This window comes from Macaca fascicularis, chromosome 3 (genome assembly GCF_037993035.2).
Source record: "Macaca fascicularis isolate 582-1 chromosome 3, T2T-MFA8v1.1".
In the NCBI taxonomy this organism is placed as follows: Eukaryota; Metazoa; Chordata; class Mammalia; order Primates; family Cercopithecidae; genus Macaca; species Macaca fascicularis.
The window spans coordinates 139202414-139217787 of record NC_088377.1 but is presented as its reverse complement, the minus strand read 5'-3'; the positions used below and the strand labels follow the sequence as shown (position 1 = coordinate 139217787).

Genomic DNA, 15374 nt, shown 5'->3' with positions numbered 1-15374 from the left:
CAAATATCCATGAAGAGACTGTGCCAACTTGCTTGTGAACACCTGAGACAAACCCTGGGGTTTCTAGAAATATCTTCCTTGGAAGAGAGATAGTACTCATAGAAGCAGAGAAAGACAATTATCAAGCATCTTGCAGTAATAATGATGCTGCTGGAGATCACAGAGCCAAGAGTTTTTAGATTAAAAAATTAATATTCAAATAGACTATTATTTTGCTAAAAGTGCACAGCAAGTTGTTGGCAGAACTAAAATCTGAAGTAGATTTGCATAACTCCAAGACTGAGGCTCCATGACTATACCAAAGCTGTGTACAAGTATGTTCAGACATGTAGAAGTGCAGTTTAAATTTTCATTTTCTCCACAGTTATATTGACAATAATGCTTACAAGCAAAAACAGATATCCTAATACTACAAGTAATTATTTTTTAATTAAAAAATTGTATATAGGCTACGCTGTCATATATTGGACTAGACTACGGTTTTCTTGGTAATACATTAGCCGCAGTTTTATCCCCAAGAAGTTTATATTTTAGCAGTTAAAAAAAGTGAAGAAAGGAAAACTATACAGTGAGCTATACTTGAATTAAATATATATTGGTCATTGGGGAGCATATAAAACAGAAAGAGTATTGTTAGACAAGAAGTCTAACATTGGTTGATCAAAAATATGAAGAAATTGGAGAAAAACAGAAGAGATTTCTAGGCAGAAATTATCAAAACATCTGAAAGTGAAGAAAAGAATATTGTTCTAGGGAAATGTCCAGTAATTTATTCTGCTTTGAGCTTAGTTTTCAGGACAGCAGTAATAGCTGCTGGAGAGATTATGCAATATAAAATTTAGGAAAGACTAGATGGGGCCAGGTCATAAAGGGCTTAGTACACCCTAAATATGCACTATTAATAAATGGAGAGTCACTGAGGATTTTTGAACAAGGATATGAAATGAATGGAAATACGTATATGGAATAAATCTTAGATTATGCATTAAATGAAAATTGCAGTAATTTGTAATGCTTATGTATTTTTCTTAATCTTTTTATTTTGAAGTTCAAAAATACAGTATAGTCTCAATTTAATGCAAATAAATATACAACAATTTTAATAAAATGCAGCTCAAGTTACAGAGAGGCTAATGAAATCAGAGTTTAAAAACCTTCTTTTGACTGTTGCAATTTGGTACCAGCTGGTGGCAGTAATCTACTCCAGCCTAAATATCAATGAGGATGATACTGGGTGCTCTGCATGGCTGAAATTTTTAGAACACTGGCAGCAATCCCAGGAATCTCCCAATAATTTAGAACTATTTTCATCATCTCAATCCCAGGATACTGAGGCAGCAGATCGGTCCTGAAAATATAGAGAACCACCTTCTACCTCCCCATTTCTTAAGCCAAGGATGTTTGTTCTCTTCTAACTTTTCCCTCCTTTCCTGAGAGGAGAGGAAAGGAAGAGAAAGAAGGAAATTTACCAGCTTCATTTATATCTATGTGTGCATTATCACAAGACATATCATCATGATGTTTGAATGTCTGACTGCAGGGGCTTCTACTGTACTATCACGTACTATTGTCATTTTGGCTTTAATAGAAATGGAAACTGAGGTCAGCAAAATCATTAGAAAATATTAAAAATTGTTAACTGTGAAACTAGTGTTTTTGCCTAGGTAATTAATGGTTAAATATTTTGCTTCTTTTCAATATAAAAAACAAAAGAGATAGGTTATCACCCAGTATAACAATTTTAAGCCCATGGTTAATACTTTTTATGCCAATGTTTTAATACTCTTACCACAGCATTTATATGTATGTATGAACAAAAACAGTAAGGCACACAAATACACCTGACTCCTTTACATTATATTGGTTTTCCAGAATTTGGGGGTAAATGAGTTTTGCATTATGGCTCCTTTTAATCTATCTTTATGATGAAGATAAAGTCTCAAGACTCTTAAAAAGCTGTAATAAAGGGGGGGGGAGGGACAGCATTAGGAGATATACCTAATGTAAATGACGAGTTAATGGGTACAGCACACCAACATGGCACATGTATACATATGTAACAAACCTGCACATTGTGCATATGTACCCTAGAACTTAAAGTATAATTTTTAAAAAGCCGTAATAAAAAATTGTTTCCCTACATAGCAGAAATGTTGCAAAAACATTAAAATATGCAAGCTCTTGATTTCAACAGTGTTTCAACCAAAGGTGTAAACTAAGAAGGATAAATAAAGCCAGAGCCTAAAATCATTTTGGTGATCTATTAAAATTCACTTATTTATTCATTAACACAAGCTATGCCCTCACTTTTTAACCCTACGTCAGTTCTCTCATATCCAAGACCTCATACCAAGTGACTGTGTGTCTTCGATTCTAAGTAAAACAAATACAGTATGTTTTCCCATCCCACATATTCAAAAGTGTTTCTGCTACAAGCAATAAAAACGATGCAATTTCATGAAATGAATAAGGATAGATGAAATGATTAAATACATAATGTCAGTGACTATTAGTTTAACTCACATAAACACAAAATTGTAAATATCAAAATTTCAAAATATGATTTGGCAAAGTAATTTTAATATTACAAAATTAAAGCTATAACTGGAGAACTAAATTAGCCTGACACTCAATAACATACAACTTCACCAGAAACATTTTCCCTTTCTAATTTACTTTGTCTGTGAAGCTGAAGCTAAAAGGGACTCTTCAAATATTTTATGTACTGGCCAATTTCTAGACGTCTGTACTCTGCCTGCACAGTAACAAGCTGATGCTAATAAGCCATACATAAAGATCCTACTTATTAAAATACAAATTAGACACCCCTTATGTTTATACATGTGTAAGTACAATTAATTTTGCAAGCTTCGTTGGAAACAAAATTGCTTTAGTTAACCAACCATTGCGATGCAATCAAATGAGATTTTAAATACAATTGGAAAAGATCTGTTTGGTAGAAATAGCAATTATTTCATGCGGAACAATTAGCTTTCCAAGCTCTTTTTTGCTTCTCCCACCTGCCCTTAATAGAATAATTTGTCCATCATAAGTGACATGAAATGTCACCTTTAACACCCGTAAGTTGTATGGAGACCTAGAAGGCAGCTGGTAGACATACCTTATTTACAAATATTAGTTTGAACTTGTAAATGCATGACCACATAAATCTTAATCCATTTAGAGTGTATGCCCTTTGTTCTCTCAATTGTATATTCAGTTGGGAATTGAATGGAGCTGAGAGAGAGTGTGAATTGCATGAACCCTTTGTTGTTGCCAGCATATTAGTGCTTTGCCTTTTATTCTTGTTGTTCATGAGATTTCTCTACATTACACAGTAGGGAATGTTAATCAACATTTTGCCTGAGTAATATTAATGAAACTTGCCTACTTACACTTGAGGGAAGAATCAGAATATTACATTGCTCTTTGAAATGTTAATGTACCTTTTAGGAAATTATGTCTGCCTTCTAAATCATCTTAGTGTTAAATTATTAAAGGATGGCATTAAAGAAATATTGCACTGATGCACATTGTTAAATACCTTAAAAGATAAAAGAATTATAAAGTTTAAAAGAAGGACCTTTTGAAAGATGGTAGATTTATCTTCAAATTAAACATTTTTAAATGTTTGGTTAAAGTATTGAGAAAATTTACAATTGTTTTGTGTGCTTTCACAAAACAAGAGATTTAATGTTAATGATTTCTAATTTCCAAACATGAATTTGAACTATATTCTGTTCTGGTCTTGAAGGATTTATTTAACCTTCCTGTATCTGTGCATTAAAACACCATCCAGTTTACTAGAAACAACAACAACAACAAAAAAAAGCTGAGAGGAGTGTATTATTTTTGTACTTTTTATTTATTTGAATCTTAAGATTAGATAGTCTTCACTGAGGTTCTATTCTCCAAGCACAAAAAAGACCACTATCTAAACCTTCTATCACTCTATGGCATTTCAAAGGGAAGGGCTATCATAAAGACTATGTATGGCTGCCAAGATAAGATATGGGAAATAGCAATTCTCAGTGTGCAAACTGTGACAGACATGTGTCCTGTCAACATCATTCACGGTCCTTCAGGAATGATGCTCAGGAAATGAGTTGACAGGACTCTAAGTGGTCTAACTTGTTTTCCCTTTAACAGTCTCTTTTGATATCAATCAGTGTGTTGATAGGCCCTAAATAAACTGTGAGGTAACCAAGGGGGAAATTAGGAACAGAATTTGTTCAAGAATTCTCCCACATGGTGACCACTATTTGCTAAGAACTCTTAATACTTACTGGGCAAACAATTCAGTTTCTATTTCACCATACAAGAGTTAGTAATGGCTTTTGTATTATTGTGGGCCTGACTTGTCCTCTTGCACAATGTTCTTTAGCAGTACTGCTACTTGGATATATGCACTGAAAAAATGGATAATAGGAGTTACATTTCAAGGTAATTTTTTTTCACATTTTGACATCTCTAAGATACAATTGCTGATGCATCATAATTTAAGTGTCTTTTTTGGGGGATGCTCGGGGGAGATGGGGTCTCTCTCTGTTGTCCAGGCTGGAGTGGTACAGTGGCGCAATCTCAGCTCACTGCAACCTCCACCTCCCAGGTTCAAGTGATTCTCCTGCCTCAGCCTGCCAAGTAGCTGGGATTACAAGCATGTACCACCAAGCCCAGCTAATTTTTGTAGTTTTGGTAGAGATAGGGTTTCACCATGTTGACAAGGCAGGTTTCGAATTTCTGGCCTCAAGGGATCCACCCGTCTTGGCTTCCCAAAGTGCTGGGATTACAGGTGTGAGCCACCGTGCCCGGCCAAGTGGCTTTTTCTTAGAAATAAGTAAAATAAATAGAATGACTAAGTGCCTTACAATTGATGATTTACATTCAATAAAATATGGTAATAGTGAACTTGAATTGAGAGTTTTTGTGTTGTGTTTGTGTTGTGGCCACCCATTACCTCAATATAGAAAACAAAATCATTGCCAAATGTTAGTGTTAATGAGACCAATATTAAAGAGTTCACAATATAATTAGGAAATGAAACCTAATGTCTAGAAATTAATAAATAAATAAAACAACACCAATGATACAGGCATTACTACAACCCTACTTGCCAAGTTAATTTTTTTCCACATTATTGCTCCTTAAAAAAGTGAAAACGACATACAACTAATCAATGACTACTTAAAATACTACAAAATTACTTCAATGCAAAGAAAAAAGGGTGTTTTGAACAGGGAATGTATAATCTATATATTTCAGAGGTTGATTTTGTGTGTCCATTTTGAGTTCTCCGAATTACTGAAGATTCAAACTAAAACAGCACCAAGGGTATTACATCCATGCTAGGCAGAATACATGAGCTAGACATACATCTATTATGACTTTACACGGCTTTTATCATGCATGCTTTATGTTGTGGGAGATAAGGGAAGAGTAATTTATATTTAATGTTATTAATCAAACATATATTTAGCTAGATTTGTTTTGCTGCATTTTGCCTATTTGCAAAAACAAAAAAAAAATCGTTTCTCTTTAAAAGCAACTAAGTATATTGCAAGCCCCTTCATTCACTAGATGAGCTTACAGTTTGCTCGATGCTCTAGGAGCTTATGTTTTTAGCTTAATCATTGATTTTTTTCCTTAATATATCATAGATAGCAAATTGATCTTTATTAACCTATATATGATAAAGGTTGTAGACAAAGCCAATACCTACATAATATTAATACCAATCAGGTTAAGTGATATGATCAGTTTAGTAGAGAATCAAACTGGCAGTTGTCAAATAGAGTCTCTCATTAGTAGACTGTTTAAAATACATAAATTAGTGACAAACAGTAAAAAACAAATAATGTCACAAGTATCAAGAATGAAAGACTATGTATTATATAAGTGAATTAAATATCATTTAGTGCATTTTCCTTTGATATTCAACATAATCATACAACACAAAGAAGTGCTAATTCCTAAACCTCAGTTTAGTGTCTATTGAAGCACAACTACATACCTTCAAATTTGAGACTTTTGCTTTGCAAAGAGTACAATTAAGCTGTTGCTCACATTCTAAACCTATTTTAAATGTGGGAAGGTAGAGGGGAGTTGGTTATATCTCCAAAATGAATTGTCTAGAAGTTTTCTGTGATCAGAAATTATAAAAATTTTCTTTCATTACAACTGTAACCATTCAAATATGTAATAGAAATAATTTCTGATTATTAAGGAAATATCTTTTTTACTATGCCCCTTGGCCATAAGAGGATAAATGATAGATATGCAGACCTTACCACAAGGAGAATTTCTGCTATTTCTATAAACTAGTAACTCTTAGTTCACAAAACAAGTTTATTTAAAAAAACATGCAACTGCTAATGTCAGCTGGCATTTCTCAAAGTAGGACACAGTAGAAGAGAGATTACTTAAAAGTGAAACAAATTAAATTTTAAGAAGCTGAATATACTCATTCTTACTTTCATTATATTGCCCACCATCATGGTGATTATAATATGTATACTGCTTCTTAAAAACTCAAAGTACTTAAAGGCAACTTTTTTCAACTTGTATATTCATAATATCGACAAAAATTATTCAGATATTAAAATTTAACGCTATTTTTAATGTATTTTATAAATAATGTACCTTTAATTAGGGAAGAACATTTCAAGGGTTTTTTTTTGTTTTTATTTTTATTTTTTTTTGGTAATATGGAACATAAGAAAGTACATTTTGGCTAACTTAATTGGCCCTGATTACCCAAAAGCAATTTCTTTAAAAAGCAACAAGTGTGGTTATTTTTAATCCCATAAGATTCCATCATTAAAATATATTTTAATATGAACATAATTATCCATACGCAATATGTCAAGCTACTTAAATCAAGTAGTTAAAAGGGGTTCTTACTGCAAAATCTTCCCTCCACTGGTGAGCTGCTTGAACTTTCTCTGCTTCCAATGCCAGGCGCTGAAAAACAAACAATAAATCTTAGAATTAAAATGACCACATAATATGGAATTGTTATATAAAATGCTTGGGCTTTCTAATCAATTATGAGGACATAAAAAGCAGAAGATGATCATTATTTATGATTCATAAATTCTAAATCATTTAGTAATCTAACCTACTAAAGTTGATGTATGTATATTTACTCTTTAGCAATATAAATAATATACTATTCTTGAATACCATTGAGTTTGTTACCTCTGCCATCATCAGCTATAGTGTCCTCTATGAGTGCTTTCTTTCAATGACTAATACTTTAGTTTTTAGAAAAAAACTTGAGTATATTAATTTTCATCTTATTTTTAGTAAATACCTTTAGAGCATACATTTCTCTAAAAAAAAAAGACATTGAGAGATTAATATGCACTAATATACTAGGCACCTTCTTAATTGCATATTGCGTTTTTGCCAAAAGCCACAAAAGCTGAAATAACTTCCCCTTTGCTGTGGCACATCTTTAGTAGTTCTTTCAGTGATAATCTTTGATAGAGGATTTGTGCATCTGAAAATTGCTTGATTTCACCTTCAACTGTGTATGCTAAGGTAGTTAAGAATTATAAGCCAATTTATTTTCCTGTAGCACTTTTGAAATGCTATTCCATTAAGTTCAGTGGGAGATGACAATACTAGTGTCAGCCTGCTAATTACTTTTTATAAACATTTTTCCCCTACTCCAGTAGCTTTTAGACTTTTCTCTTTGTATTTTTCAACTTCACTATGATGTTCTCCATGTGATAGGCTTTCATAAGACAGTGACGTTTAATGGTTAGCAACACAGAGTTGGGGACCTGGCTGTCTGGATTTGAATACCAGCCCTTGCAAACTACTAGCTGTGCAACCTTGGGAAAAGTTAAGACTCTTCTCCCATTATCTCATGTGAATAACGTAAAAGCCTGCCTCATGGCTTATTGGAAGGACTAAATGAGTTATAAAGTGTTTAGAACAGTGCTTGGCACACAGTAAACAATATATATATGTCAGCTATCAACTTCAAAGAGTAATGGTTTTATTTTCTCCCTGGATCCCCTTGAGAAAATAGTGCAGTGTTGAGTTTATTTGTGGTTTGCCTTATGCAGCTAGAAGATAGTGATAAAACTGAGCAAACAGAAAAGTAAATAAAATAAATATACTAAACTTACTTATTAAGGTATAGAAATTATCAGGTTAGGTTTAAAAAATTACAAATCTCAGAGTCGTTTATTGATTCATGCTGTTTGTGATCTACGAACTATTCCTCAGTATAAGTTCTCCCTGTGGAGGTCTAGTCTATACTGGATAAACATCTTTTAGATCAGTTTTTATGTTAATGTATGGGCTTCTATCCCTGTGATTTGTTATAATCTATTCATTTTTCTAAGCTGTTACATAGGTTTTATCAGTGACTCTGTAATATCACCTAGCGGGAGATCTCAATTTAAGAGTTCCAAAGCTAAATTTAAGTGAAAATGTACCATAGCGTGCTAAAAGGACAATGGTTTTGGTTTTCACTACTAGGCAGAAATGGAATATATAAGGAGCTAGGAAGTGTTAGAAACTGTACCAGGTAGAGTAACCAAAAGGAGGCTCCCTCTCCCTACAAAAACAAAAGCTAAATTGCAAAGCCAACAGACGAGCATATACATTTCAGAAACACTGCATCATAACACTTTTGGAAACTCAACTTCAAATGAAAAATGAAGCAAAAAATGAATAAAACGGCAAACAGAATGGAAATGGAAGCAACTCTTTTATAGAAACACTTCAGTATGGGAAGATAAAGAGAAGACAGAATGAGAAAATAAGCAGGAAGGCTTTTTCTTTTTTTCTTTGTTTTGATACAGGGTCTCATTCTGTCTGCCAGCCTGGAATACAGTAGTATGATCATAGCTCACTGCAGGCCTGCAGCCTTGACCTCCTGGGCTCAAGTGATCTTCCCACTTCAGCCTCCTAAGTAGCTGGGACTACAGGTGTGCATCAAGAAGTCCAGCTTCTTTCTTTCCTCCTTTCCTCCTTTCCTCCCTTCCTCCCTTCCTTCCTCCCTCCCTCTCTCCCTCCCTCCCTCTCTCCCTCTCTCTCTTTCTTTTGTAAAGTTGGGTCTCAAATGCCTGGCTTCAAATTATCCTCCTATCTCAGCCTCGCAAAGTGCTGATATTGCAGGCATGAGCCCTCCTGCCCGGCCAAAGACGTGCTCTTGACAAAATTCACAACATAAATCTTCCCCATTTTAAAAAGCAGTATAATAACTAAACTTTTATATGTATGGGCAAAAAAACAAAAAAAGATTTCCAGAACTTAAACAAAATACTGCATAAAATATTAAACTTTTTTAGATTAAGAAATATTACAACTCTAAAATGTCTTTGGGTCTTAGAGAAGAATATTAAGATTTTTCTTCAGAATACACAGGAGGATGCCGTTTCAGCAAACAAAACACACTAGTGAGCATTCACCCACAGGGCTATGCAGTTTCCAAGGCACCAGCTGTAACTCTACCAGATTTTTCCTCCTTGGGAGTGCATGAGAAAGTGCAATTTAACTGATCTCACCCAGAATCACGTGGCTTATGACTTGAACATAATCCATGTTTAGTAAGTTATAGTGACAGTAATCATCACAGTTAACTATTTCCAGAGAAACAGAATAACAATGGCAATACACTCTAACACAATTCCTTAGGAGGAAGAGAGTCCAAATCAGCTTTATTTATATGTATTCTGAACACTAATTTGATAAAGTAAATATCCTGTATTGCAAGACTCTGAAAAAGTTTTTAGAAAAATAAAGAAAGGCATGAAGTTATGTATACCAAAGAAGTTATGCACTTTAAAAGGTTGGTCTGAAGCTTGAAAGTTGTTAAATTTCATATCCCCAGGTTGGAATTTTAGAAATATATAATCATGAAAACTCTACTCCTGTTAATTTTGTTGTTCATGAAGAAATTAATAAATATTTTTACCTAGCAAATTTCATGAGAAAGCATATAATACTAAACTTTAGATACTTAGTCTATCGTGAGACTAGAGTCAACAGTGACAGTGGTGCTATTTCTCGCAGCAAAAAACCAGCTGGTCATTACTTATAGAAAACTGACATGTCTTCTAGACACATTAAGTCTTTAATTCACTTCCGTTTTGGTCAACTGACGTTTTATTTTTAAAGCTAATGAGCTACCATTAAATGCCATTGGTGAATTGTGTTAAGGCTGTCAAAGGCCAGGTGCATGGCTCATGCCCTTACTCCCAACACTTTGGGAAGGTGAGTCGGGAAAATCTCTTGAGGCCAGGAGTTCAAGACCAGCCTGGGCAGCACAGTGAGATCCTGTCTCTAAAAAAAATAACCCAGTTAGCCTGGCATGGTGACACATGCCTATCATCCCAGCTACTCAGGGGGCCGAGGCAGGAGGGTCACTTGGATCCAGGAGTTCAAAGTTACAGTGATCTATGATGGTACCACTGCACTGCAGCTGAGCTACAGTGCAAGACTCTGCCTCCAAAAAAAAAAAAAAAAAAAATTAAAAAGAGACATAAAACATCCAATAAAATGTGAGTATCTGCTCAATAGAACATCCCTGTTTTCTCAGCTGGCTATATAAGTATATCCTGTAACAGTAACTTACTTCAGAAAAAGAAAAAGAAAAAACAAAACAGAACATTTTTCTGATTTATGGCACAGTATAATACAGCATCAGACCTTAAAACCAGACAGAGTACCACACAGAAATAAAAAACCTGGATTACAATGAATACCTATGAGAAAAATTTGAAGCTTAATTCTGCTAATATTAAGATATTCAGCAAGGTCTATTAAATGGCTTTGTTGTAAATGAGATACCACATGTATATATGAAAATCCTTTGGCTATCAAATAAATATTTATACAAAGTAATAGATGTGTTAAGAATGTATGCATCCCTACCTACCTATTGGTTTGAACATTTAAAACAGAAAATCACTGTAAAGGCTTTAAGGACTTACAACTATAACAAAAATATACTTGACCCCAGACTTTCTGACTCCAAAGCTTATGCTCCTTCCACAAGACCCTTCTTTAGATTCCCATAAAACCCATCACAGTATATATGAAGACAGCGTAATATCAAAACCAAAACACTAGTAGAATTCTATTTTAGGTTAATAAAAAAATCCCCAGCAAAGTTTTAGAAATTACTAAAAAATGAAAAACAAAGTCAGCAGCAACAACGAAAACCATATTTTAGTTGGGAACCATCTTTACAGGTCTTATCCTCAAATCCTGAGAGATTATTGCTAATCAGTAAAAACGCTTTTGCTATGCAGTGGTCTGCAGGGAGAAGGATAGAGAATGGAAGAGGTTTTATCAGATCAGAGAAAGATCAGCTCCCTTGAAGGTCTATTCATTCTCAACCTTTACTTTTTGTCATATCTTCATCTTTTCCATTAGCATTGAATTCTGTCAGATGATATGAACTTCTATGAAAGCAGTATTATACAGTATATAAAGATATAATTCTACTGTCCTAATCAATATCCACATATATTTTTCCAAAAAATAGACTATTTTCCAAACATGTAAGTAACTTGCTTCCTAGATTGCAAATTTATTGCAAGTTAAAGATAAAATTTGCTTTCTGAAATTATGAGAAATTTTCTTTTGATAGCTTTAAAAAGACCATCAGGGATCATATAACAGTTCAGTTAGACTCCCATAATGTTGGTACTCTTGTTTATATACAAATATTTGACTTACAGACACCATTTAAACAAATATCACTAAATTTCAAAATAATTTCTTCAGCTAATGTAAGTCAAGATTTTCCTTTTTAATAAAAGGTAATAGAGATCTACAACAGCAAATCCAAATAAAATATGCATGTGGTATGTGATTAATCTTCAAACAGTTAACACCCATTGCAGATTAGCAAATTGTATTATACCTATGTTGACAATTCAATTATCACTCTAGGAGTTTCACCTACTATCTTCATCAAAAGGTTCTTAGCATATCAAAAGGATCAGGATAATCATGTGAATTTTCTACCAATACCTACTGAAAATAGCAGACTTAGGTGAACAGACTTCAGCGTCCGAAAGAAAAGCCTACAGGTACAATCAATTACTTTGGAGCTATGGTATAATGAACATGCACTTGTAAATCAGACAGATCTGGTTTACAATTCTGGTGCTGCTTTTCACTAACAATACAATTTTAGGTGATAAAGTTAACCTAGGATTTTTTTAACCTTACATTTTCTACTTGACATTCTATATATCCAGCATAATACAAACTCAGTAAAGTTTTGCTTCCATTTGAACCTGACAAACATGAACCCACAGAGTAGGCTATGTCAGAACTCTAATCACCAATGACCTCTTCAACACGTAAATACGAGCAAATAAATGAAAAAAATCTTAGTGGTCCTGAAGTTTTCACTATATTTTACCCTGCAGAAAAGCTCTGGTCTGTAAAACCATAGGGTAACCAAAAGCATATGCAATTCAGGGAATACAACAGTTCAGCTCTGTAAAATAAGTTCAATTTTATTTTAATTTTACCACAAATAGAATAAGAAAGCAGAGAATATCATTGTGTTCTCCCTGTGACACCTTATTTTTTCTAAAGGGCGGGGAAGGGTATAGGCAAGGTGTGACATTTCTTCAGCATTTCTTATGCTGATAGGCAGTTTTGAAGGCCTCCACAGACATAACAACATAATACTTCCATGAATACTTAGTATAATATTCCATCTCAAAGGTAAAATGTTCTTTTTCCAATAACCTTAACCAGATAATGGGAAACAATGCAGTTTCAATTCATATAAACATGTATGGTCAGCAAAATTCTACCAAAGGCTTCTAACAATTTGTTATATCCCAGTGAACAAGGATTTTACTATGAAAATCTTAATGTGCAGATAAATTGCTCTATATGTTTAAGTCACATGTGCTGCACTTACAGATTGCTAAAAATGTTTCTACAAATAAACATTATTAGTACTTTGAAATGGTTCTGTTAGCAAAAGAAGCCAGCCTGGAAACTGGGATTTGAGGATTAAAAGTTATAAAATGTAAACAGACTAACCAGGATGAGTTAACTTTGGCATATTTCAACATTTGATAATTGTAGCAACTAGATAAATACCCTGACCAGGGGGAAAAGTTATTTCTAGGACAAGAAGCCTAGTGTGTTTGCTTCTATTCAATGAACATTTACCGAGGCTTGTTATATGCAAGTTTACAGAATTAAAAAAAAAAGACATAGTTTTACTAACTATGCTTCTAAAGTGACCTTATATTCATATACCATACACATCACACATAATATCATGTGGTCAGTGTTTCACAGATGCTTTCTCAATAGTTAAACTATACACGCTTTATTCGTTTTACTTCATTTCAGTGAGTTCTGCCACATGGAGAATACATTTTTAAAGTACTGCTTCTATAATGATGCGAAAATCTCAAAGAACAGGCAGGATTCTAGAAATAGTGTCATTAGCCAATTACAAGATTTAGCTACAGGTCTCTTTTTTTTTTTTTTTTTTTTTGGTCTGGGGTGGAGGGTACTAGGGAGGCTAAAAATACTGGAAAGCACAGAAACAAACAGTCTTGAGCCTAACACCCCAGAATTCACCTTGATCTTTATATTCGCTTTATAACTGTTTATGTAAGAAAAAAAAATATTACAAATCATCTTGAAGTTCACCTTATTCACCTCTTCTGACCAATTTCCCTACATAAAGCAATCACTATAATAATCTGACCTATAACCTTAGGCATTGGTTGGAAGTGTATTTTTTAAAATATGGAAATATCATCTGATATCGATAGTGTTGATTCTCCTTGCTAATAGGCTACATGCAAAGAGAAATTCCACAAGTTTCATGAGGAATGATTTATCTAAGAACAAACCTATCATCCTTTCAAGGTCTGGATGGAACAAACAAATTACAGTCAATGGCGTATGAGAAATTATTTGCTGAAGGTTTTGGAAAGTTAAGATAATATCTGGAGGAGGACAAAACCCCTCAGGGAAACTAAGCTAGAGCCATTTCTAAGATTTTTTTTCAGCATCAAAATTTTATACATCAATTGCATATTTACTAACAGAATATAGAATGGGTCTTATTTCTTAATACAAACCTACCTATTCCTTCACTCCATCAGGAGACCCTCTTTCTTCACAGGCATTTGTGATGCAATTTGAAAGATTCTAAATCATCACTTAAGCAAGGCAACTTAACCAAAGACATGCTGATCCCCTCTCACTATTGTGCTATAGGTTAGCAAGCCCACCCTTATAAAGATGACTAAATGCTGTTTTTACATTTTGCTTATGCTTGCCTAAAAAATTCTTATAGCCACATTACAGATAAATCTTATAATGAACAAGGTATATTGTAAGGATACAGATTAACTCTTTTTGATAGCTATCATTTTCTTACAACTGATTTCATACCAGATTATGGGAAATAAAAATCTCATAATACAAACACAATTTCTCTTTACAGCCTAAGCTTTAAGGGAGTGTAATACATGCAAAACATATAAATAAAACTTGCTGAAATCAAGCCAGTCATCATTTATTTTTCTCTCTGTGGCCACGTGAAAAATAAAACTTTTGCCTCATAGCTTCTGGAGTGTGTTGTATAGATTTCAACGTGATCTGCCATATTCACGAAATACTTTAAAATTAACCACAAAGCTTCAAGTCTGATCTTCAGAGATGTAATTAGTTCCGAATGAATTGGCAGACTCTTGAAATACAGAAGGCAGGGTAAGGGAGATAAAATCTGGTGAGAACAACAAAACTCCTTTTAGCAGTATGAAAATAAACAAATAAAATAAATAATACAACTGATTATTACCGTACCTTCTTTGGGATCTACGGCGCAAAATAAAATAAAAGGTTGTCCGAGTGAATGTAATTTGCAGCTCTACTCTACATTTTGCCACCTGCAAAGAATTACGTGTTGAACTTATTCAACAAATCTGGAGCTGATGAAAACCCCTCCAATCCCACCATCAACTAAATATTCTGATTCTATAGCTGGTGTCATTCCTGAACATCTACATGTTTACTATGTTACACCTTTTCTGTAGATTAACCTTGAAAACACTCTTCTAGAAGGTAATATTTTAGAGCTATTAGACATACAGATTGAGTTACTTTTTAAGAAGCACTGTTCTAAATAGCAATATAATTATCCTAAGACGATAAAGTAGCCCATGCCCTTCATTAGTTCCATAACCTTATACTATCATGACCCATCACGCTATACTCAATTTGCTCTCCCTCTAAATCAGTAAATGTGTAAATGCAGTGCAGGAAGCAGTTCTTTCACATCTGTGCACTTCCAGTATGTTATACAATGTGCAGCAGTGTGTAGGCACTCAGTGTGTACAGAATTGTGGAAACAA

General features: G+C 33.8%; 1 protein-coding gene across 7 annotated transcripts in view; it reads right to left on the bottom strand.

Annotated features, from left to right (window-relative positions):
• CACNA2D1 (calcium voltage-gated channel auxiliary subunit alpha2delta 1) overlaps positions 1–15374 on the bottom strand; it is a 498928-nt gene that overhangs the window by 217852 nt on the left and 265702 nt on the right. For all 7 annotated transcript variants that reach the window (XM_005550361.4, XM_005550362.4, XM_005550363.4 and 4 more), the window contains exon 4: positions 6901–6960. In XM_005550361.4, the coding sequence (XP_005550418.1) occupies positions 6901–6960 (60 nt within the window). The remainder of the gene's footprint in view (positions 1–6900; positions 6961–15374) is intronic.